Source organism: Lampetra planeri, chromosome 1 (genome assembly GCF_965212315.1).
Source record: "Lampetra planeri chromosome 1, kcLamPlan1.2.h2, whole genome shotgun sequence".
Lineage (NCBI taxonomy): Eukaryota > Metazoa > Chordata > Hyperoartia > Petromyzontiformes > Petromyzontidae > Lampetra > Lampetra planeri.
The window spans coordinates 23,553,759-23,579,062 of record NC_136107.1 but is presented as its reverse complement, the minus strand read 5'-3'; the positions used below and the strand labels follow the sequence as shown (position 1 = coordinate 23,579,062).

Genomic DNA, 25,304 nt, shown 5'->3' with positions numbered 1-25,304 from the left:
GGGCCGTGCTGCCCTAAGGTTTAGTTTCTAGCACCCGGTTATACCTTCAGGCACACGAACTCGTGAATATTCGGTCTTCGGTCCGGTGTGGGGCCCCGCTTGCGGGGTGCTTGCAGCCGGGTCGGCTGTTTTTTTTTAACGGGGGGGGGGGGGGGTGATGTAGAGGAGTAGAGGAGAGTGGTGGCGTCGCGTGCGCTGTCCGGTGCGGTGACATCACGGGACGTGGGGTCGCACACGCTGGGCAGTGCACGTGACGTCTCGCCTCAGAGGGTATTTAAGGGAGACCCCGTGACGTAAGCGGGGTCACTGGAGGAACGGGGATAGTGGAAGGGGTGAAGAGGGAACCCTTTATAGTGATACTTGTTGATAAACCCTGGCGGAAGCCCCTAACTCACCTCCGTCTCCGAGTACCTCCGTCTACAACAGCAACAACTACTTAACACCTGTAGAGGGGAGAGCTCCATATAAATCCATTGCCTCGACTGGTATATTATTACGCAAACTAACGAAAACCAGGACTTTTCCATATCCGGGGAACACACTCACAGATGTCATACACCGGCTACCTCCACAACAAGAGGACGATCCTTGGAAAACCCAACACAGGTGGCAACCCTAACATGCATGGTCTTTTGGATCGATGGGCATACCACTCCTGCAGGGCGTCCAGGCTGCCCTCGGGAGGGCCTCCGATGGCCGCCAGCTGCTGCTTGCGCTGCCACTGCGGCAGCTTGTCCTCCAGGAGACACGACAGCATCTGGTTGAGCAGCATCGTGCACGTCTGCAGCCTCTCCACCACGGTCTGCACGCAGCCGTCACACGAGCAATCAACCATAATAATAATCACACGGGCCCACGCAGAGTTCATCGAGGCTCAAAAGGGGCAATGCTAAAAGAGTCCATAGCAAAGTCACAGTGTGTCTGTGCTCAATAAGCATTGGGGCGGGGCACCATCCGTAATCGCGACCGAGCTGATGATGTGAATTCTCAAATTCGCATGGTAGGACCCAGTTTATCTCTAGGATGGCCAATATTGACATTGCACAAGTGGTACCAAATGTATGAGCCTCAGAAGGATGATGGGTTGAGTCGATCCTTGGTTGAGTTTTGAACGTTCAACCTCATAACCGTAGTGTGAGTCAAGCCCGTTATTGAGTCATTGAGTGTTTCGGATTGTTGCAGAGAGTTGGTCATTTGCCACGATATATATATTCCAGTTTGATGCACTAGCGATATATGCCACCTATCTCCCTTTGGTAATGAAAAGTCATTGAACTCATGAAACAAAAAAGCTAAACGAAGTTAAGTGGTGATAGTGTGCCTGTAAACCAATGACTTAGTTGTGGGGTTGGAATCATGATATATACAAGAGACCCACCTGCAGAGAATGGAGGTTCTCGAGAAGTACATAGAGCAAGTGTGTTTGGATGACAATTGGGTAAGAAGATGTGGGATTAAATTTTCGCAATGGGGAAGCTATTGGATGTGAATTTAACCCGGTATCGGAAACCGGCAGTAGTTTCGGCAGGAATGAAGGCATTTTCTAGTAATTCTAGAAGGATCCATCACGCACCGACAGAGCGTGAAGCAGAAATCCACACACGGTGAGTGGAGTTTGAGTGTAACCCCCATTTATACGTGCCAGTCGGTTTTGTCCCATGTGCACAAAAATGATGTCTCCTGAAAAATAAAAGTATTACGCCGGAACGAGGGTTTTTTCTTCTTCTGGGCAATGGAAGCATTTATCACAAAGGCCCAAGGGCTGGTGAGGTTTCACTTGGGTCGGTATATTTTTGCGCGAAACCTCTCAAGTTCAATATGAATATTCTTTAAACATGTAAAGGCATTTCTATGACATCATCGAAAGAGGCTAAGATTCAAAAGTGCATCAAATTTCCTCGTCAAATATATATTTTTAAGTAAATCATGTGGAGTGATGATATATACAACAGCAAATGGCATTTTAAATTAACACTTTCAGTGATGTCGCTACAAACGTGTTTGTTTATTTATTTTAATGTAATTACTTTGTTTTTTGTTACGTTATATTCTCTGCAATTATTCATAGACTAACACAATTAATACCAACTACACACTCTGCCTTCCATATCCTCAAAATTAGTGCTTCAATATTTTGCATTGTAAATAATTTGATCGTTGTGGCAACCTGAACTCCCTTACCACGTTCCATCATTAACACACACTGGCCTGTAACTGAACAATTACGGAGTATATGCTTTGGAATAAGGTATGCTTGAGGCAAGCAGCAGCAGCATATTAAATATACGTCAAGATACCGTGTAACGTTTGGTCACCGTGACTATGGCACTCTAAACACATTCCTCCTGCGGAGGGAGCTAGTAGGAACGTTGGGTTGCTCGGTCAATGGCCAGGGTCAATGGCGGCGTGGTTTATTCCGCAAATATGGCCAACTGTGAGGGCGGGCACAAGCCGGCGTGAGTAGGTTAAACGTTGAGTTTTATAAGGGCACCACGGGTTGATCAGCCCCTCCCCACCCAGCCCCACCCCTCCCACCTCCCACCCAGCCCCACCCCTCCCACCCCCCACCCAGCCCCTCCCCACCAAGCCCATCCCCACCTTCCCCTCCCCACCCACCCACCCAGTCCCTCCCTCCCCACCCAGCCCCTCCCTGCACGACGGACGGACGGACACAATAATCCCCTGTGAGCTGGTGTAACCAGGAGGTCCTACCAGTATTATATTTTTATCCCTGTGCCGTTGCAGTCCCTGAAATTCGCTGTGTGTGAAAAGGCAGTCGAATTACAGAAAGCTGCAGTTCCCTATTGAGCAGCAGGTGGCAGTGACTCACAGACCCCAGGCACTGAGTGATCGGTGGGACGGTTGGCCTGGAATTCAGAGGCGGTCGTACGTGTGACCGACAAAATAGCAAAAGCTGCGTGGCAAGACTAAAATTGCCACAGATGGAATTTCTGACACTCATAGTGAGAAAATTTACCGAGACACAATGGCAGAATTTGTGATGAATTATCGTCACTGGCCCGCAACCAAATCTCCCACACTGCACCCGTACTCAATAGATTCCAAAAACTAAGCAGGTTTTATCCTGGATAGTGCTGCAATAGTTGATCACCGTGCGCAATAGGCAGGAAAGTGCAATGCAGAAAACCCCCATTATTCTGAACTCGCCCCACCTTCACCAACGCACACTAACAAGCGAGATGAAGTATGGTCAAATATCCCTCACAGCCGGCAAGGCGTGGGGAGAGAGGCCCTCATCCGGCAGTGGATTGGCAGTTGGCTGACACAAAAGCGTGCTGAACATGGGCATGACATGTACTTATCACGATATTAGGTACATTATATATTTTTTCTTATTTTTTATAGTCATTTCCTCATCACTGAGCGGCTGCCTCACACAAAAAAAAACGCGTGACAGATGCCTTTCCTGGGTCAGGGAGCCGCAGAGTCATGAATCAGTCAACGTGCGGGTTTGATGTGGTTGCTGTCTCCCAGAGATGTGATGGGGGGAAATCGGGCTTCTTGTGTAAACAAGGCGCTGCTGCCACCAACGGCCTGAAAGCCTTGAGCAGTATGGGCTTTACAGGAGAAATACGTTGCGAACTGCGTTACAGGAAACTTTACTACGAATCGTTTCTGTTGCAATTCAATTTTAGTCAGTTATTTAAATTTCAGGTTTCCACTGTAATTTGACGAAATTACATTTCCAGTTATTAAATAATACATTACGCATTGTACACATACAGTGCACAGATAAACTGCGCAAAACGCGTTTTATATAACTACGGGGAATAGGTTTAATACCATATTTTCAATTAAATGAAATCATGGTTTTTAAACGCTGGCTATGCCTTTACTTCTGCTTTCGTGCGAACCTGATAGTAAACATGAATGGCATTATGGCGTGATTTGCAAGTTATCAGGGACAGGCTGAAACCCAGGCCATCAAGAGCACGTTACTCATGCAGTACAGCTGTGACGCTGTGCATCAGTGTGTTGTCCTTCCCCCGCACCTCAGATTATCATGGTTGGCTACGTACGGTGCGTAAGAAGAACAACATACACACATACATACGCTGTCACCCCAGACAACACGCTGCATCTATCATAATCAGCATCTTCAGCAGCAGAATCAATATGATAATCATCGCCATCGTCAGTAGCACCAGCAGCATCATCAGCAGCAATGATCAATATAATAATTATCATCATCGGTAACAGTATCAACATGATTAGCAGTGGCATAAATGTCATCATCACCACCATCCAAACATCCATATGTATAAAAAAAGATAAAGATGTCCTTGCTTTAGTCGTTGTAGACTGTTGAGGCAAGTGCTGTTAGCAAGCTCCCATTTAGCCTAACGTACCATAAAGGAGTTCCAATGTTTGACCACCTTTGTCTCCCCGGCGTTGATGTGGACGGCACTGTCGCTATGTGCCACGAGGTGTTTGGTGTCAGTCAGCCTATCGGAGACCCCGGTCGTGTTCCGAAACCGATCAACGATCCATCGCATTGACGCGCGTCACGGAAGCGCGGTCTCCCAGTTGCATGAACTCCTCGCCAAACTCACGCCACAAGATATGTTACGTGTACCAAAAAGAGTTTGGCCTAAGAATGGTTTGACCTTACTTCCCCACGCTAGTCAGCAGGGGTTTGTGAATGTGGGGGAAGGGGGAGGCACTGATTGAGATATCACTCACCACTGAAGTCAGCAAAAGCTTGGAATCGAACTCAGGACAAACCAGGTTCATAGTACAGAGCACTAACCACCGTGCCATCGTTCCACCGCCATTACCTTTATCACCAGATGAGAATCTATGAACCGTACATGGCTCGTAGCGGAGGCCTGAGACGTGCTCTTTACCGTATGCTACAAAGCGAATATGCATTTACATATTTATTACAATGATGAGGACCCTTCGTCTCATCCCTTCAATGAAAGTTTACGATGCTCTTCACCACTGTGTCAATTGTACAACTCAGCAAAGACATCGGTGCGGAGTATATCATTCTTCGCGACAGAGCCTTCGAAAGGTCTTTCAGCAATGCCCGACCGCCCAGTGCCAAGGGAAAGTGCTTTGACCACATCTTGCCTGCCCCTTTGCGGTGGGACGTCGGGGTATCAGATCCTGCCAATGTTGCCTTCATAGTTTGTTATGAATTTCTCACCACTTGCAGGTGCTTTCCATGGCCCGGTTCTAAATGATAATTGAAACACACTCAACAGTGCAAATGTGATAAACAACTTCGAACAATGGAGCATCTAGTGAACAGCTGTCCACCATTACTCTTTCCCAAGAATTATCTCCGTGATTCACTCCGCATCTCCAAAAGGTATTGACTGGATATTAAAGATGAAACGTCGTACTGAAACATATTCATATTCCTCCATACATCAAAGTGAGTGTTGGGATAACAGATGATTGTTGCTTCGCTGTGATAAACATAACGTTATTTCATAGACGTGCCAGGCTCAACAGTCTGCGTGAATTTTTTTTTTGGAAGCCGATTCGTGTTTCGGTCTGTCCGAGATTATCTCGGTAAGTCTGCGACCTAACTCAAAATTTATATCACTCGTTTTTAACGCAGCACACGGGAAAAGTTTCCATGCCTTGGCACACACGACCTGTTTTTGTCTCAAACAACAATCTGATATCGCACTCCACTTCCTGCCAAAACTGCGCTCGACAGACACTGGGCACTTTATTTGCAATCGCGTTTCCAGGGCTGCTTGTATCACGCACTTTACCTGCTTGCGTACGACAGACACATGGATGCAACAGTAAAAAAAGGGCTCTGCAGTAGATCTAGCTTGCGTATATATATAAAAGACAAACTACGATGATCAACTCCCATAATGCATTATTAACAGAGTCAGAATATTTATTGTGTGGATCGTATGCATCTTCTGCATCCTGAATATACATGCTTCAGCGCTACCTTAGCCCAATAATCTGATGTGTTGTTCTAAGATCAAAGTGCATTATTTTTAAATGTACACCTACTTCTTGTAACTTTGAGGAAATGATGACTGGTTAAATGTGATGTTTCACTGAAATATAGACGATATTGCCAGAGGGAAAGTTTATAGAAATTTTCAGAACCAGCAGCTATCAGTCGGAAAAAAATCTTATGCACATTATCATTAATCCATTGCATAAAAACAACCACTAAACTATTTTAATTTACCAGACAGTGTATAAATGTAAATGTTCGAATATCGTATATGATAGACTGATGCTTAACTATTCAGCGTTCTTAACATGTATACAGTCACGGACACATCTAATGAAGTGCACACGAAGCAAAAAATTCCAAAATGCTATCATAGCCTAATTTGAAGTGGAGCAGACAAAATGTTCTGGCCAAAATTTTCACGAATGCATCATCCAAACCACGCTGCCCGTCAACTCCCTCCCACGGCAGTAAATCCCGAGGTTCGTGGTTCCACGGAAGCTCTAGGTACAGTTCATTTCAAACAAAGGCGTTCTCAGAAACCACCTTGCTGCCACTCGTACTCCACGTTCCCGTAACTGGCCCCCGAGATGATTCGTAAAGGGCCAGGCGAAAATTTTTTCACAGCGTTGTTGACACCACTTACTTTGCACGACGGAATTTTTGTATTTATTTGCCTCTTCCCCCACTGAGCGGGCGAGCAACGGTCAAAACCATAAGCTGCTACTTTGAGCTGTAAACCTCGTCTCCTCCTCCTACCGCAGCGTGTCGAGTGATGGGGCTGAGCGTGCACGACTCAAGCAGGACGGACAATGTGCAGCTAACGGTGCGAGAAACAACCTAGGCCGAGTAACCTCTATACAGCTCCCTCTAGCTGAGACCCCTCCTGTCAGCAGTGCTATGAGGAAGCGGTTGCAGGGCTGCACCTTTATCTCAATCCACACAAATATCAACCCTCCACACCACTGATGGCCGACATGGTTTAAGGAGGATTTAGTCAACTGTTCCATACTGAGCAGATAAATAGCAGGAAACCTATTTCAATATCTGACCACGGTTTTCAGCCAGGATTTGTTGATAGCAGAGCCAAGACGAGACTGCAAAGCTTGGCGCATCACGTACCATGCGCAGCTGCACGATGGTTTGCACTTGCTGCCGCAGCAGGGTGTCCAGGGTGGCTTGTCGCTGCCGCAGGCTCTGGTCTCTCAGCTGGTCACTTGGGGTCTGCAGCGGGGATGTATGGCTGAGCTGGACTGAATGGACGCACCACACACGCACGCGCGTGAACAGATGCACGTTCGTATATAAACACGCGCGAACACATGAAGTCAACGGAAAGTAAAAAAGTATCGTTTTTACCCAAACGACCGTGAGGCACTGCCCATGCCGGTCGGTGGTTCTGATCGAGTGATGCCATTTCCATATTGTATTTAACATGGGCCAAAGTCTTACTTGAGGATGACCAATGCAGACATCTCCAGAGAAATGCTGAGTGGCCCCGAATGGGTTGACTGAACCCATGACGGGTATTTTAACATTTTAACTTACAACTATTAAATTGTAGGGCGAGCGCTTAAATCACCACTGCATCCAAAGTACATATTTAGTTTATCTGTTTGGCACCATCAATGAACAAAGCAACTGAGCCACCCATATGTGACCTGCAGTTCAGTAGATTTGGCAAGAAGATTTGTCCTATGGGCCAATTTGCCGTCAGCATAGAAAGGGGGTATTTTCACCACCAGCTCAGAACCGTGAATGAAGAAAAGCACCTCTCTACGCTGCTTTGGTCGCCAAAACGTAAGTCGTCCGGTATTAAACTTCACATTAACTCAATTGGCCACATTAAGTGTAAACACGAGGTGAATACTATACGTACTCGGCACAGTTAAGTTCAATTTGGTGACCACCATTCAACCTTTGCTTTTGCACAATGAGTGTGTGTGTGCGCGTTAGTGCACGTCCTGTTTGCTATCTAATCACACAGTTTCCAATACGTAATTAAATGCACTAGTTTGCCAGCGGTCACCCCAGTGATATTTCCAAAATGAACACCGAGATGTCTGCGATTACATCGTAACACATGTTAATGATCGGCTATGCCTGACACGTGCGTCAGTGCAAGAGTTGTGTGGTTCAACAACTTGCTGTTGGCATGGTTTTGTTTTTTTACACTGGTGCTGGATTGGAGGCCAGCCTTGTGTCAACTCAGCAGTCGCATTTGCTACGGCAGTTGGCGCCGTGGAAAGTTTGGAGCCAAACTTCTGTGGTTGCAAATGCAGCGCTACAGAATGTTCCTATTTGTGGGAACACAGTTGTGCGCATTTATTCATGTGTGCATATGTAAATGCAGCTCGGCTAAGACAAGTCATATGTTGTTCTACTCATCAGTAAGCAGTGAGTCAGAATGTACAGGTTCTCTTAAAACACATGCATCTGTTGAGTACATTCACTTTTAAAATCAGATGTATATAATGCACGTGTCCAACGATTGAATGCCTGCCCTGCTCAAACCTCTGTATTTCTACCATCATCAAACGCATTCCATGCTTATTCTGTTACGATCACTCTGGTCTGTTAGCTGTTCATCACATCAAACGTCATCGTCTCTCCTTCCACGTGTTAGACACGTTGAAGCCAATGGTTACTCTGTTCACGTGTACCTCTGTGTAACATCAATGCTACAACGCATCTCCCAGAATTCTGTCCTTGTAGCTGCCTGTCCATCTGCCCATTGCTTAACCAGGTAAAGTGTATCAGGTATTAACTCAATCGTAGATGCCTAGACAATGTTTATGTGCCCATCTTGTATCAGTTTAGTCAGTCTCTATCTGTTCATTTACCTGTTTATACTGTACACCAAAAACTGGACATATTTTCCCTTAGCTGAGTTTTTTGTTATTTTGGTTTTGCGCACCACTGCCATCATTTGGTGATACTGCATTGCCAGTAATTCCAAGTCACTGACTGATTATTGTTACATTGTAGAAAGATTTAATTTGTAAAAAGTTATAATAATCAGTGATTCATACTACTGCAGTTCTTTGAAGGTATGCCCACTCACTGTATACATGTCATCTTCATCTTTCAGGTCGCTAGCTTCATCATATACGTGTTTGTCCTATAAGGTCAGTATTATTGTGCCTTGTCCTTACATATGTCCATTCATTGGTCAATCCATTAGCAATCTAGATTTGTAGTTTTCGTGACTGCAGGGATCCATACTCTTTGGTTCTTTCGGTAAAGTCACGTAGGTAGTAGGCAAGTGTCCACTCAGCAATTGTTTCTTGCTGTGGTTGTCCCACCTGATGACGGCCACTTGTGTTGCGCCCGAAACGTCGTGATTTAATTTATGTTATACCTGCGTGACTTTACCGAAAGAACCAAAGAGTATGAATCCATTAGCAAATTGCATTTTATATATGTCAAGCTCAACAACCATGTGTACATCAGAGAAGCCTTCCATTTCCCAGTGGCTGTGTCTGCCCATTGGACGATGCACCAATGGGCTCGTGTTGCCACCTGTCCTGGTTTCCCCAGAACGTCCTCTTTTTTGAGGCAGCTGTCCGGGGTAATCTCCCTGTGCTCCTGGGACATTAAACTCACGATTTTTTTTTGTCAGTTGTGTAACGATACACCACCCAACACGATGCATGCACGTCCACCTCCGATTAGCACGCTTGGCTTACGTACGAGCGAGAAAGCAGTTTAACAAACATTCGTACATAGGCCCTCCCCTATTCTGGTATTCCCATGGACACGGACCTCAGAGTTGGTAACCCCGGCGGGTGCGTGAGTGCATTGCGCGCTGGTGCAGAATACCCTCGATGTGCAGGCTTTCGTCGTAGTGCAGCATGAATCTGTCCTGCTCGTTGTGGAGGCTCCTGATCTCCGTCTCGGCCTCTCGCACGGCCCTCTCCACGTCCCCGTGACCACGCCCGGCCAGACCGCTCTCCATCCCACACGCTGCTCGGCTCTTGCCTGCGGTGAACCGCTGCGAGCGCACTGGAACGCGCTCGCGCAAAGTTCCGGCAAGGTAGTTAGCGAAGGTGGGCAAGGGGGGGACAACCACGAACATTCGGAGGCAGAACAACCGGCATTATTGTTAGCCGTGACGTGACCGTTCCTTCGTTTATGATACACTCTCGGATCTCCCCTGAGTTGGACGCCCTTCTGCTGGCAGGTGGCGTGAGCAAGGATTTGCAGGGCTGCGCCTTTAACTTTCACCTGTGAGACAGAGCTGAGAGGTTCCCATGCGGAGCGCGTATTGACAGCAGTCGTTCATTTCCACTTTTGTTGTAGCACTGTGAACTTTTTGTTGTTGCTGAAGTTGTACTTTGCTGTGTCCTCGTTAAGCATGACTGTTATTTAGTCTCAATTGACTTTTGCGTGAATGAATATGCACACTCGGGCAGGTGTAAATGTATGGTGTCATTGAAGCGCGCTACAGTTCAATGTAGCAAATGTTTGTGACTTGTGTAACGTCGAATGCTGCTTTATTGTTCGACTTCAAGTATTGTCTCGCTTCAATTGCATTTCACAGAGTTGAGTTGCATCCACATTAAAAGGATGGAATGCTTACTGTGCAGCATATTAAGGATTTTTAGCATGTTTAAGGAAATGTTTTTGTTGTTGCTATCAACAGTATCATAGTTTTCTATTTCCTCTTAAGGCAAGTGTTTGGTTTAGAATTAATAATGTAGTTTAACTTTGATGGTTAATTTATTATTAGTTTAGTAAGCATCATTTACCGATATAAAATTACGACTTTTACATACGTTTTATAGCGATAAATAAAAGCATGAATCCTGACGCAAGATGCAGAAAACCAATCTGTAGGTCAGTGCAGTATTACACAATTTACACTTGCAGCACAACTAGGAATGGCAGATGTGAGAAATGTATCAACGTAAGTGTTGTCCTGAGAACCGTGCTCAAAAATATTTTTTTATCGATAAAACATTATTCATCTTTAATTAACCAACCATTGACTGATTAGCGTGATAGAAACGCTTACCCCCAAACAGTTGTGCCTGCAAACTGCGATGTCTCGTCAATTGCATCGAGACAGCGCCTTCCTTTACCTTCCAAATCTGCCAGCCACTGTGACCCTTCTCCCATATACAACCCATGTATCTTTGCTTGGCCAAGTCAGTTTGAGCACTTAGAATTCTGGAATTTATCTAGCATATGTGGACCCTGAGATATATATGACACATTGCGTTACCCACGGGGCAATTCATTAGCCTCTCCAATGAAAGCTCCTTCATATGGGGACACTCCAGTGAGGGTGCGAGCAGATGCCATGAAATATCGCATTGCCTAGGTCAGGGGTCGGCACTATTTTCGAATTCGGCAGAAAAAAAGCTCAATATTTAAAGAGCCGCAAATGCGCGTGAATACGAGAAGTGGATACGTTTATGAGAAGTTGTTTGCTCAGATCAGTTCTGCACACAGCGATCGTCTCAATGTAAGCGAATGTTCCGGAACGTTTCACTAATGTTCTTACTCAAGAAGGTCCCGTTTGAGATGCTTGGCCAATTTATTTCTGAATACCTTTTTTTATGTCGGGGGGTATTTCCCTATAACCCTCCCCCACCCCCCCGACTCACACACGAGTGGACAATATTCCTCACAGTCAACAACTTGCATTCTGTGCTGCATTCCACAAATCACCACCCCAAACATTTCATGCAAACTTGCGTCCTCCCATGCACACCATGGCCTCTCGTCATCCACCATCCTTGTATTCAAAGCACTGCTTTATAGGCTTTGAGCCACCATGCCCCCACCCCCGCCTGCCCCGGCTCAGATGCCAACACCTTGAGTGGCTGCGTTTTCAGCCTCATGCACGTGCAATATTTATGCATTTATATTGTACTCTTTGGTTCTTTCGGTAAAGCCACGTAGGTATAAAATAAAATACAATTTATTTATTTTATTTTATTTTTTCGGTAAAGCCACGTAGGTATAAGATTAAATAAAATGTATTTTAAAATAAAATAACTTTTATTGGCTTTACCGAAAGAACCAAAAAACCCACAAAAAATTGATTTAATTTATTTTATTTTTTGCCTACGTGACTTTACCGAAAGAACCAAAGAGTATGGATCCCTGCAGTCACGAAAACTTCAAATCAACATTGATATTGTGCTGAGATGTAACGCCGCACTGACATGATCGACGTTGCTTGCATCGAAAACCACACCGTGGGCTCATGCAGCAGAAGACGCCTGTGGGTCAAATATCGGGGCTGCAAAGCCTGAATCGTGACTGTGCTTTCTCTGACCCACACAGCCTTTCAACTGGAGCGATACCATCATCATCTACCTTATAGAGAATATAGAAACTGTGCTTACCACACAGACACGGCGACACACTGGAGATAATTATCTGGACAAAAAAAAACTGTTTCAAAAGCCACAAGCTTTGTAGGGAATTAAATGCAACAATTATATACACATTTATTTTTAAATACATTAACCGTGATGTTCGTGACACCACGTATGCAGATTCGCAATTAGTATTACTCATAAAGTACTCTATTATATTAAGTCCATTCACGTGCTGTGTATCCCATTCTCACAACATGTTGACTGCTCATTATTCATACGATATCTCTAGATTGTGGACCGTATTGTTTATGTTACAGGTAGGCCATTACTTCTATGCGAGACTAAGGAAAAGCATGTGTTAGTTACTAAGACTAATTCCAACATTTCAAAACTGGAAAGAAAGCAGTTTTTTATGAAATAATTTTTGTCACAATTTCTTTCCGTTACTTTAGACGTAATATAGTTTTTTTTCTTTGGATTGGATCGCGTAAATATAATATGTAAAGATAAACTGTCCAAAGTTTAATCCAGTGACATTATATAAGTTCAAACAAACTTTATATACACTTGAATTAAACTGTTTTATTTCAACTGCCTTGATACGTTTGGTATTTAAACATTCATATCAGTACTCATGAAAATAACCTTTAAATACTGCACACTATGCAATATTCAAAAACCCGAAAAAATCCAAAAATCGACTAATTTTGCTGATGTGTAAATGGCACGGCGTGATGCTCCGTCACAGTAATTTCTATTTTTTCTATTCTAAACTCTACAAAACATAATTCACAAAAAGACCAAGGGAAAAATATCAATGGCTCGATCTCACCTTCGCTTCGGCATTGGTCTGACTTCGAAAGGGCACACATTTTTCATATCAACACCAGCCACATCCCGTTTAAGGCAGCGGGCAAGAGTTATAGCGTGACAATCCAACATCCCGTTTAAGGCAGCGGGCAAGGGTTATTATAGCGTACAAATAAAACATGCATACGTACGTATACTCACATTTGGGGTAAAGATTTTACCACATGCTGCAGAACAATAGGAGGGCACTTTCGCAAGATCCAAGGGAGGTCAAGATGGCATTCACAGCGATGAAAGAACTTGTCACCGGCAAAGCCCTGGCTTTGAGGACGCAGCCTCTTGTAGTTGACCACGCACAGATGAAGAGGCAGGCAGGCAGGCGACCAGTTAGCTGGGGAATGTGTATCCGAGTCTGGAGTGCCAGAGCGCGCGTGCGTGTGCGTGCGTGCGTGCTCGAGTGTGGGCTGCTTTGTGTTTCAGTGGTTCTGTGAAGGTGCTAATTATACTCTTGTGTTCACGCAACTTCCGCAAGGGGCTGCGGTTCAACTTTTTTTTTTGTTTATGGTGAACAGCTTCAGTGTGCCACTGCGTTCATTTCCGTTTATATCCGACGGGGATATGCAACATACGAAGAAGAAGAAAATTCCGTGCATGTCCACGTTATTCGTCCTCTACGCGTGTGATAACGTACATTACACGCTCATCGCGTGTTTTGTTTCACGACTGTATATACAGACTTGAAAAGTGGTCTTAAATTAACGATAGTGGCTCCCATCGGTAAAGTCACGTAGAAGGGAAACAATATTGTTTCTGCTGTGTTTTTTCCACACCTGATGATGATTGCTTGTGTTGCAGTCGAAACGTCGTGAGTATTTTATTGTTTTATCTTTTTGTTATTTTATTATTTCCCTTCTACGTGACTTTACCGAAAGAACGAATAATAATAATAATAATAAAAACTATGTACTCTAGATTAGAAGCACATTAACCCTGCAACTAAGTCCATATTTAAATTGCCACATCAACATGTTTATAACATTTTACCAGAACAAATTGAACACGTGTACGGGGATATTGTTAACCATTTAATCTGCATCATCTGTTGCATGTCTTATATTTCCCGCTGTGGTAATTGCGTATTTCACATCACTTTTTCCAACTGTTTGTCAGTTTGAAATTATCATCTCCTGCGTACGTGTAAGTGCACATAACATTACTTTAACATCGTGGTACGGTATTTGTACATTTCATATAATTCATGATGTTGATTAGGGGTTCAAAAGACACGAGATGATGATGATCACTGAGAAATAGGGAATAGGTGGAAAAACTGCCCTGATCATGCTTTTTATTGACTTGGCAATATCACGGTGGTTTACGTGACAATCCAACGTCTTTGCCTGCGGAGTTGTCCAAATATTTTACAGTGGAACGCCATACTAAGCATTTAACACAGACTCATTCTTGGGTCTGATTTTATATATATTCGATAAACACGATATTTTTCAATGGCCACATTTATTGTCGTATTTTTAAACAATTGTATTTTCGTAGTGCGTAATTGCACATATTCAAAATAAACCCACAACTTAATTCGGCGTTTGCTTTGTTTCAGTTTTCCTTTCGTGTCTTCCGCACATACATCCATTAGACAATGCAGACAACTCGCAATTCACTGTACTTTTGAAACACACATTTGTTTGATTTACAGATTAACAATGACAATCGGATTGACTTAATGCAATGAAGCAGTTACGAGGCAGGGCCAGGTCAGTCCTTTGTAGAAAATTAACAAAAATGTGAATGAGTATAATTTTTGGAGTTTGTCCATCGGTAGTGGAAATGTTTTCACCAGGATTTCAACGCGTGAGGACCCTCTTCATGACATTTGGACTGCAGTCCTCCAAGGCAGTGGTTCTTAACCTGGGGGTGCGAGATGCCCCTGCAAGACATGTCCAGATATTTTTTTTGAAGGTAAATTATAGAAACACAAATTAAGCACGGGAACGTAAGTACAACTACTTTATTTCATGAAACCTCTATGTATTTATTAACATGAAACATTTGTTTACGTTTGGGAACCGAAGGGATGCAAGGTTGCAGTAAAGGTTAAGAGCCACTACTCTAAGGGAACAAGGTGAAAACCCAAGGACAGCCACAGTGGTTTGCTGCTGTTGGCTTCATGTAGCAATTGGCTCCGCGAGGACCCATCAACTTGTGTGGGTGAGACCCGGCGATTTAGCAGAGTTTGGGGGAAAGTGGGGAAATCACCTTGGAGAAATAAACTTTTTTTCGTTGCCTTCAATAATGCAAACTTTTTTGTTTTATATTTTTTTGTGGGAATGAGCAGTCATTTATCGAAGAAGCTGAGCGGTGAAGAGAACGTGTAGGTGATCCTGGAAATTTATCGGGGGCAGCGTGAAATTTTGTAAACAGCAATATGGAGAATCGTAACCTGTTTCACTGTAAACAACAAATTAAATGGAAAAAAAGTATTTTTCATTGTCCCTTTAATGTAAATTAATGAGAATGTACAGCTCTTTGTAAATCCACTCATGGATGAAGGCATTTTTTGTATAAACATAGATCTGTTTAACACGTAGGCTTTCGCGACCAAAATCATCCATCATAGAGTTTTTTAGTTAGATCACGTAAATATGTGTCGTTAAAACCCGCCACCACCCGACACAGCCAAATAGTAAGGGTTGTCACATAAACAGTGGCCAATTCGTCACTAGTACAGCACTAACCGGTGTGTTGGAGAGCCAAGCCACAACATTTCCAAACTGAGTACGATGTTTCGCCAGTAATTACAACTAGCTTCATCAGGCGACAGCCAGATGTGTGGAGAAGTCCACCTGTTTCGTTCCTTATATAGAGGCGTAGATGTGGTGACCACCCTTCTGCGCTCTTGCACAATGTGGCAGGGGGGGGGATTACTGAGGCAACGTACATTATGCATGTGCATTATGCGAGCCCCTAACCCAAAAAACTTTATTATGGAATACATAGTTTTACTAAAATGCTACATTCGTTCGTTTGTTTCTCAATCAGCTTGTTCTGGTGAGGGTCACTGCGGCAGCATGTTGAGTAGTTGCGGTCCAGACCTCCCTTTCCCTGGCGACGGACTCTAGAATTACTACACCACTATACACCACTATACACAGACTCTAGAACTACTACACCACTATACACATACTCTAGAACTACTACACTATTATACACCACTATACACATACTCTAGAACTACTACACCACTATACACCACTATACACATACTCTATAACTACTACACCACTATACACCACTATACACAGACTCTAGAACTACTACACTATTATACACCACTATACACATACTCTAGAACTACTACACCACTATACACCACTATACACATACTCTATAATTACTACACCACTATACACCACTATACACATACTCTATAACTACTACACCACCATACACCACTATACACATACTCTATAACTACTACACCACTATACACCACTATACACAGACTCTAGAACTACTACACTACTATACACATACTCTAGAACTACTACACTATTATACACCACTATACACAGACTCTATAACTACTACATCACTATACACCACTATACACAAACTCTAGAACTACTACACCACTATACACTACTATACACAGACTCTAGCTCTTCCTACAGAATTCCCAGGCGTTTCCAAGCCAGCCGAGCGACATCGTTTCGGTCATTACCCAAAGCTTATGACCATAGGTGAGGGTGGGAACGTCGATCGACCTGTAAACCGAGAGCTTTGTTCGAGAACTCAGCTCCCGCTTCGCTACCATGGAACGGTACATTGCCCGCAAGACTGCGGACGCTGCACCGATCCGCCGGCCGATCTCCCACTCTTTGTTACTGTCACTCGTGAAAGAGACCCCGAGGTACTTCATCTCCTCCACTAAGGGCAGCTGTTCCCCCGTCACCTGGAGAGCACACTCCACCATCTCCCATGACCTCAGATTTGGAGGTGCTGATCCTCTTCCCAGCTGCTTCACAATCGGCATCAAACTGTTCAACTGCACGCTGGAGATCACAGACTGATGAGGCAAAGAGGACCACGTCATGTACAAAAAGCAGCGACGCCACCTCCATGCCCCCTGTACTGGATACTCTCCATACCTTCGCTGCCCCTTGATATCCCGCCCATGAAAATCACAAACAGGAATGGAGACAAGACGCACCCTCGGCAGAGTCCAACACCCACACAGTGAACGACTTTAATTTAACACCAAGAATACGAACACAGCTCTCACTCCGGGAATAGAGGGACCGGATAGCTCACACAAGCGGCACCGGTACATCGTACTCCTGCAGCACTTCCCACAAGACATTGCGGGAAACACGGTCACATGCCTTCTCCAAGTCTACAAAGCAAAAGACTGTTTGTAAAAACGCGACAGTGTTTTGTCAAATTATTTGCTGGATGAACGCCTCCTCCATACCATATTGGCTATGAAAGGGTCCTTTCCTATGTTTATTTTGCTCGTACACGTTATGAAAAACATAGACATATTACCTACAATTTAGCTGTCGCATGTAGCTGCGTTTAGGGTATCATCATGACCATCATGGATGGATGCCTTTTTAAGTTGTCACCCCTCTCACAAGTCCCAATATGCCACAATTCATCTTGTTCCTGCAGATGACCTAATCGTATCCCTCCATCTCCTTGGTAATCTTCCTTTTGGGCATGATCTCCCCTTTTGCTGCCATTTCATCACCAGTCTCAATGATTGGCCATCATCCTTTCCGGAGATATAAAAAAAACTCAGCTATGTTTATTACCAGGTAGGGCCCAATGAGCTATATAGCTCTTTTACAGAAGCGACCTGGCCACAAATGATAGTTCAAACGTATTAGCAGCCAAATACTCTAAAATACATTCTAAGTGTGGAGGGAAAACCGGAGGATCCAGAGACAAATCCACACGACCTCGGGAAGATCATGCAATCTCCAAATATGCAGGCGTCAGGGTCGGGATCGAACACCACGACCTCCTCCATACCAGGCGAGGTCATTAACATCACGCCACCATTGCGCCACGTCTTTCGGTTGTGCTGAACAAGCCCACATGCTCTTTATTACGGTCATGTTTGACGTTTCTAATTTGCAATTGGTCTCAGATGCACATTATGCAACCTTCTATGCATACTTTTCAACTTTTGATGTTTTGTCCATGTTTCCGATCCATATGCCAGAGCAAGTCATTTGCACTGATTGAAAACTTTTATTTATTCAGACAAATTGATTTCATTTTTTATTATCTAGTTCAGTTTTACCTCTTGATTTCATCATTTTGATATAGATCCATGTGCAAATAATGCCAAAGTCACAATACTCTTTTGTACTTCACGCTGGTTTCCTTCCAGTAAATACAGTTTTTAATTTGTTTCGCGAACGTGTGCTTGGCTTTTGTTATTCTCTTATTATGTAAGGCTGACTTTATAGTCTTATGTTTGATGTTCCTCAATCGTTTAATATAGTTCATTGCCATTGGTTGAAATAATGACTATGACATCAGCCAAGCTGACCTGAATAATATTTTCCCAATTCATATTTATGCCGTTACTTCTTCATTTAAGAAATATATATCCTGTATCTCCTTGGTAAAGTGTATGTCCTTGATGATTCCTCTTATGATGTGTACGTTGTTTCATTCTTATACAGTTGTTAGTTTTCATTTGCAGTCGTTTTTTTGACATCTCAGCCTGGCCCAGTGGTTATATAGTTAGGTTACGTAAACATATGTATTAATTATTTTGTTAACTAAATGACAACCTATCTATATGCATATAATGTACATGTAATTACGCATATTCAATATATGCACACGGTATGCAAATTGTGTCCACGCATTTCTGTATGCAATGTAATAAAGACAGCCCATTTTGTTAAAACAATCATAACTTAATGTCAATTATCCTGAAATTGGCCATTCTTCATTTATTACGAAACGCCTTCCGTGGTTTTCATGCCCACAGTGTGTACATGGCCCTGCGATCGTAAAGTTGATTTTGCACGCACACACACACACACAAACACCTGCGTGCACACAAAACAAACCCCTGTAGTTGACATCCGTGAAACCAGCAGCCCACGGGGATTTGCCCTGCGTGGAGTTGCAAAGTTACTTTTACGGTCAACCGCGTGCGTCAGCGTGCGAGCCGACACTGCGAGCGCAGAGGCCCGCGTGGGAGGCTCCAGGACTTTTTTGTTTGTTACGCACGAGTCACTCACACCCTCTCAGCTTCATTAACATTCACATCAGCTGTGCTCACCTGGTCTCCACTATGTGTGCGCGCGTGCGCGCGTGCGTGCGTGTCAAGACTCGAGTGAGTACCTGGTGCGGTTCTGTAAACATCACCACTACTTTGCATTTCACTTTGCCGGGCGTGGTGGCGCATTCCAGCAAATTCAGCACCGTGGAGCTGGAGGTCGGTGGATCGCACAAATATGTACCTGCAGTAAAATTGTGGTGGCTTGTGAAAGACGGTGGAGTGATTAGGTTGTCTGAAAATGTTTGAGCGTCATTCCCATGCAATCGAGTTCATGCCTTGCGTACAAAAAAAACCGCTCATGTTTTTTACTTTATTTTAGAAAATGTACCATTAGAAGCCCTGCAGTAGTGATAACACTGGTCAGCACACTTTTTCTGACATAAGGTATTTCAACGGTTCAAAGGTAATTTTGGGGTGCTGATTCCAAATCTAGCATCAGTTTTTGTCTATCATATCAGGTTTTTGAGATATCAAATATTAAATAAATGTGGATATCTGCATAAAATGATATTATAAACACACTATCCTAAAAATACAGCACCATATTTTAACACTAAAGCAGTCACTGACTCGTAACAACTTGCAATCATAAGTGACAGAGTTAATTTCGGGTAAAATCAATGAAAATGGGGTATGCCGATAGCATAAAAAATTAACCCGTAAAAGCAAAGTTTTTCACTATAAATCCTTTATATGCGTGGCGGCTAGAGTCCTCTCGTCCTCTGGCTTGAGATGGCTGCCACCTATGGGTCAGATGAATGGCTGCCACCATTAAGCAATTGGTAATTAAATATAATTTATTTTTTCCTAAAAGTGTAGCATTTAGGAAAACATTTTTCACGAAAATACATTGTCACGCACAACGAGTCTGTGTGCAAAATGTCAGCTCGATTGGATCACGGGAAGTGGGTTTTAAAAACGACCGAAAGATTTGCACGGTCGTAAGCAAGCAAGCAAGCAATTGAACTTAATATAAAGGATTTAATAAATTAACCCGTAAAAACAAAGTTTTTCACTATAAATCCTTTATATGTAAGATCACCTCTTGACATTCCCCGTATATTCCCGAGGGCACTAGCGTTGACCCGTTTTACCACTTTCTAGAACCTGGCGGCTTCAATTTAACTGCTCTATAAATAGTCTCCATTGTACAGCGTGGGGGCAGGGATTTCATGCCATGTGGTTAGTCAACATTTGCGTCATCATGAAACGGGCGGCTAGAGTCCTCTCGTCCTCTGGCTTGAGATGGCTGCCACCTATGGGTCAGATGATTGTCTGCCACCATTAAGCAATTGGTAATTAAATATTTAAAAAAATTCCCTAAACAGTGTAAAATTTAGGAAAAATTTTCACGAAAATTTATTGTCACGCACAACGAGTCTGTGTGAAAAATATCAGCTCGATTGGATCACGGGAAGTGGGTTAAAAAACGACCGAAAGATTTGCATAGTCGTAAGCAAGCAAGCACGCATGCACGCAAGCAAGCAAGCAAGCGAACTTAATATAAAGGATTTAATAAAGGATTTAAAAATGAGATGTGATAGAGCAAATCTGAGATCAGATTTGGAATCAGCATCCTGAAATTAGTCTGAAACAGCTGCAAAAGTCCAGGCCAAAAATGTTTTTGTTTGTTGACCAGTGTAATTCATCATCATTAGCAACACTTATCTGTCCACTGGTTGGATGAAGGCCTCCCCGCACTGTCACATCCCTCACGGTCATTCGATGCCACAATCTGTCTCACTCCAGCATATACATGATTTTATGTCTCCATTCAGCTCCCCGTGATGGACATATTCTCGGGCACATTGTGTCATTTGGCTACCGTTCTATCAGTAGTCATTCTCCACGAGCCACACTTTCTTCAGGCAATGTGTTTTTCTTTTTCCAAAATCACACTTACTTTTTTTTAACAATGGCTATGACGATTTAAAGCGTTACACTGATTGAAAAAGGTAACATTTGTATTCTATTTTTTTTATATATAGCAAATGACATTTTCTAAAAGCCACTCCATCTCTTATCTAGCTCACCTCTTTATTCGATTAATGTAATTCCGATCCAACGTGCAATAATTTATCTGAGTATACATAATCTGCTTTGTTTTCGAGTTATGCCTCTCCAAATGTTATATTATATAGCAAATGTGTTGTCCGTGACTTTTTTATTTGTTCAACTATATCTCGAGCCTGGCAAGCTCTTACTCGGGTATGAACAACTCCATCTGTTGACATCAAAACTGTTCACAAAACAGGAGTCACTACGATAAAACACATTCCTGCGGAGAGAACTGGTAGGAACGTTGGGTTGCTCGGTCAATGGCCAGGGTCAACGGCGGCGTGGTGTATTCCGCAAATATGCCCGACTGTGAGGGCGGGCACAAGCCGGCGTGAGTAGGTTAAACGTTGAGTTTTATAAGGGCACCACGGGGTGACCAGCCCCTCCCCACCCAGCCCCACCCTCCCCACCCAGCCCCTCCCCATCCTCTCCACCCAGCCTCTCCCCACCCTCCCTCCACACCCAGCCCCTCCCCTCCCCACCCAGTCCCTCCCTCTCCACCCAGCCCCTCCCTGCACGACGGACGGACACAATGATCCCCTGTGGGCTGGTGGAACCAATGGGTTCCTACCAGTACAATCAATGTTAATTAGTTTTATACAAATGTTGAGTAGTAGACGGAGGTACTCAGAGACGGAGGTGAGTTAGGGGCTTCCGCCAGGGTTTATTAACACATATCACTATCCCTGGTTCCCTCTTTACCCCTTCTACTATCCCCGTTCCTCCAGTGACCCCGCTTACGTCACGGGGTCTCCCTTAAATACCCTAGGAGGGGTGACGTCACGTGCACTGCCCAGCGCGTGCGACCCCACGTCCTGTGATGTCACCGCACCGGACAGCGCACACGACGCCACCACTCTCCTCTACTCCTCTACATCACCCCCCCCCCGTGAAAAAAAAACAGCCGACCCGGCTGCAATCACCCCGCAAGCGGGGCCCCACACCGGACCGAAGACCGAATAATCACGAGTTCGTGTGCCTGAAGGTAAAACCGGCTGCTAGAAAACTAAACCTTAGGGCAGTACGGCCCTTCAAGCAGAACAGCAACAACAACCACAACAACAAAAAAACAAAACAAATAGAGCCCGAAGGCCTCATCCGCCGGATAGCGCCGAACGGGCGCCAGGGGCTGGGCCCGCTGAACGGCCATCAGGGCGGTCACCGGAGCTGCATCCCCCTCGAGCGGGTATGCACTGCTGGCCCGCTCCCCCGTGCGGTGTCCGCCACCCGTGCAGGTGGCCCGTCAGCAGGCAACAGGCCCACCGCCGTGGCCTCCGGTGACCGGGGGGTCTCTGTCGGCCTCACTCGGGAGGGGCCTGGGGGCACACAGACAGGTCGGACGTCACCTCCGTCAACGAGACCCGGCCGGTCAGGCACGCCGGATACATCATCAGCCGGCCGCTCCGGAATTGGGGGTGGATCCCCCAGGGTAGATGGAACATAACGTTTGAGCCGGGACGGGTGCACTATCCACTGCCGGCGACCGAACCGAATCCGGACGCATTGCAGCCGGCGGACCTCCACAACCTCCACGGGGCCCTGCCAAGGGCGATGCAATTTGGCCGATGTGCCAACGAGGACCTGGGGACAATGCAGCCACGCTTTTTGACCCGCTACCCACGGGAGGCCAGCTGCCTGGTGTTTGGGCAGCCGCTCATTAGCCGCCTGCTGGCTTGCGGAATTCTCGGCAGCGGCCTGTCGCGCCTCACGCAGCCGGTCAAGCGCGACCTTCAAAGGGGTCGGCACCGCCGACCCCTTCTTGGAGGAGCCAACGTCCATCTGGACGTGCACCGGGGGCTCCGGTTCCCTACCGTACATCAAATAAAAAGGCGAAAATCCCGTGGAGGCATGAGGGGCCAACCGATACGCCGCCAAGACCCCCGGGACGAACAGGTCCCAGTCTGACTGGGACGTGTTCACCTGGTGGCACAGCATGGACGTAAGGGTGCGGTTCAAGCGCTCTACCATCCCGTCTGACTGGGGGTGGTAGGGCAAGGTGCGGATTTTCTTGGTGCCAAGGAGGTCACACACCTCCTTGAGCAACCTAGACGAGAAATTCCGCCCCTGGTCAGTCAACAATTGTTCCGGCGCGCCCTTGTCAAACATGTACCCCTGGACGAAGGCCTCGGTGATAGAAGAGGCCGACTGATCGACCAAAGGCCATGCCATGGGCCAACGTGTGAGGTACTCAACGCCCACCAAGAGGTATTTGTGGCCCCGTTGGGATGCAGGAAATGGCTCCAAAATGTCGAGCGCCACGAGCTCATTAACGCGAGAAACCCAGATGGACTGCAGCGGGGCCCGGTCCCGGACAACTGGGGCCTTCCTCCGCTGCGCAGTCGTGGCAACCCTTCAAAATCAGTGGCACGTCACCCTCAACACCCGGCCAGTAATAGTCCCGCTTAAGGGTCAATAAGGTCTTGTGGTAGCCAAGGTGCATAAGCTTCTCGTGAATGGCTCGGGTTAATTTACCACGCAGGCTAGTGGGCACAACCACACAATAGCGTTCCAATTGGGCATCCCAACGCATGAGGAGTCCGTCATGCACAGCGATCGCCGGGGCAGCCGACGAAGCTGAGCTCCGGGCCTTATGTCCGACACGGCGCCGTAGCTTCAGCAGAGAGGAATCCTCCATCTGCAAGCCGGACCATACCTCCCGGGGAAGTCCAAGGCCGAAATCCGCAAGCGCCGCCGCACCTGGAGGGGTGGCCGCCTCGGCCGACGCGACCAACTGTGCCGCGGCGTCCCCTGGGGCCTTGCAACGGCTAGAGCCCAGGGCGCAAGCACACCCGCCGCCTGCCGGCAATCGGGATAAACCGTCCGCATTTCCATGCTGTGTCCCCTTCCTGTGGATTACATCAAAGGGGTAATCCTGGAGCACTTCGAGCCAGCGAGACAGCTGACCCGAGGGCTGACTAATCTTCAGCGAATATTGCAGGGCCGCGTGGTCGGTTTGGACCGTAAACAGCCTACCGTACAAATATGGTTTATACAACTGAACAAAATAAACTATGGCCAAAAGCTCCCTCCGGGTCACACAATATCGCTGTTCCGTCGAGGACAGAACGCGACTGCCATAGGCTACCACCCTCTCAACCCCGTCGACCACCTGGGCCAGGACAGCCCCAATTCCCGTGTCGCTGGCATCGGTATCGAGCAGGAAGGGTTTCGAAAAATCCGGGTACCCCAAGGGCGGCGCATCCGCCAAGGCCGTGCGAAGCGCCGCAAAAGCCGCCTCCTCCTCCTCCGTGCCCCAGTGAAACCTTTGGCCTTTGGCGGAAAGGGCGTGCAGTGGCTTCGCAATTGTCACAAAATCGCGGACAAACCGGCGATAGTACGATGCGAAGCCAACGAAGCTACGCACCTCCGCGACAGATGTGGGAGTCGGCCACGTCCGGACACAAGCCGTTTTATCCGGGTCCGTGGCGACACCTGACGTGCTAACAATGTGTCCCAAATACCTCACCGATGGTTGTAGCAAGTGGCATTTCTGGGGTTTGAATTTCAAGCCAGCAGCACGCACTTTGACGAACACCGCCTCAAGGCATTGCAAGTGCTTGCCAAACGTACGGCCAAAAACAATAACGTCATCCAAGTAGATTAGACAAGACTCCCACTGCAGCCCCGCCAAGACCATCTCCATGAGATGCTGGAAGGTGGCCGGGGCCGAATGGAGACCCATAGGAAGCCGATTGAACTCGAACAACCCCTGGGGCATGCGGAACGCTGTTTTGGGTCTAGAGGACTCATCCAGTGGCAATTGCCAGAAGCCGGAGAGCAAATCTAAAGTCAAAAAGAACCGCGCGCCCGAGAGGGCATC

The 25,304-nt window shown here is 45.9% G+C and overlaps 1 protein-coding gene across 2 annotated transcripts in view; it reads right to left on the bottom strand.

Moving 5' to 3' along the window:
* The window catches only part of LOC144720412 (signal transducer and activator of transcription 5A-like), a 48,692-nt gene extending 28,502 nt beyond the window's left edge, over positions 1-20,190 (bottom strand). The window contains exons 1-4 of one of the 2 annotated variants that reach the window (XM_078597201.1): positions 13,306-20,188; positions 9,782-9,964; positions 7,082-7,212; positions 651-802 (exon numbers count right to left, since the gene is read on the bottom strand). In XM_078597201.1, the coding sequence (XP_078453327.1) occupies positions 651-802; positions 7,082-7,212; positions 9,782-9,917 (419 nt within the window). In that variant the 5' untranslated portion in view covers positions 9,918-9,964; positions 13,306-20,188. Of the gene's footprint in view, positions 1-650; positions 803-7,081; positions 7,213-9,781 lie in introns of both variants that reach the window. The other variant, XM_078597194.1, reaches the window with a different exon arrangement.
* Positions 20,191-25,304: the final 5,114 nt, after the last annotated feature.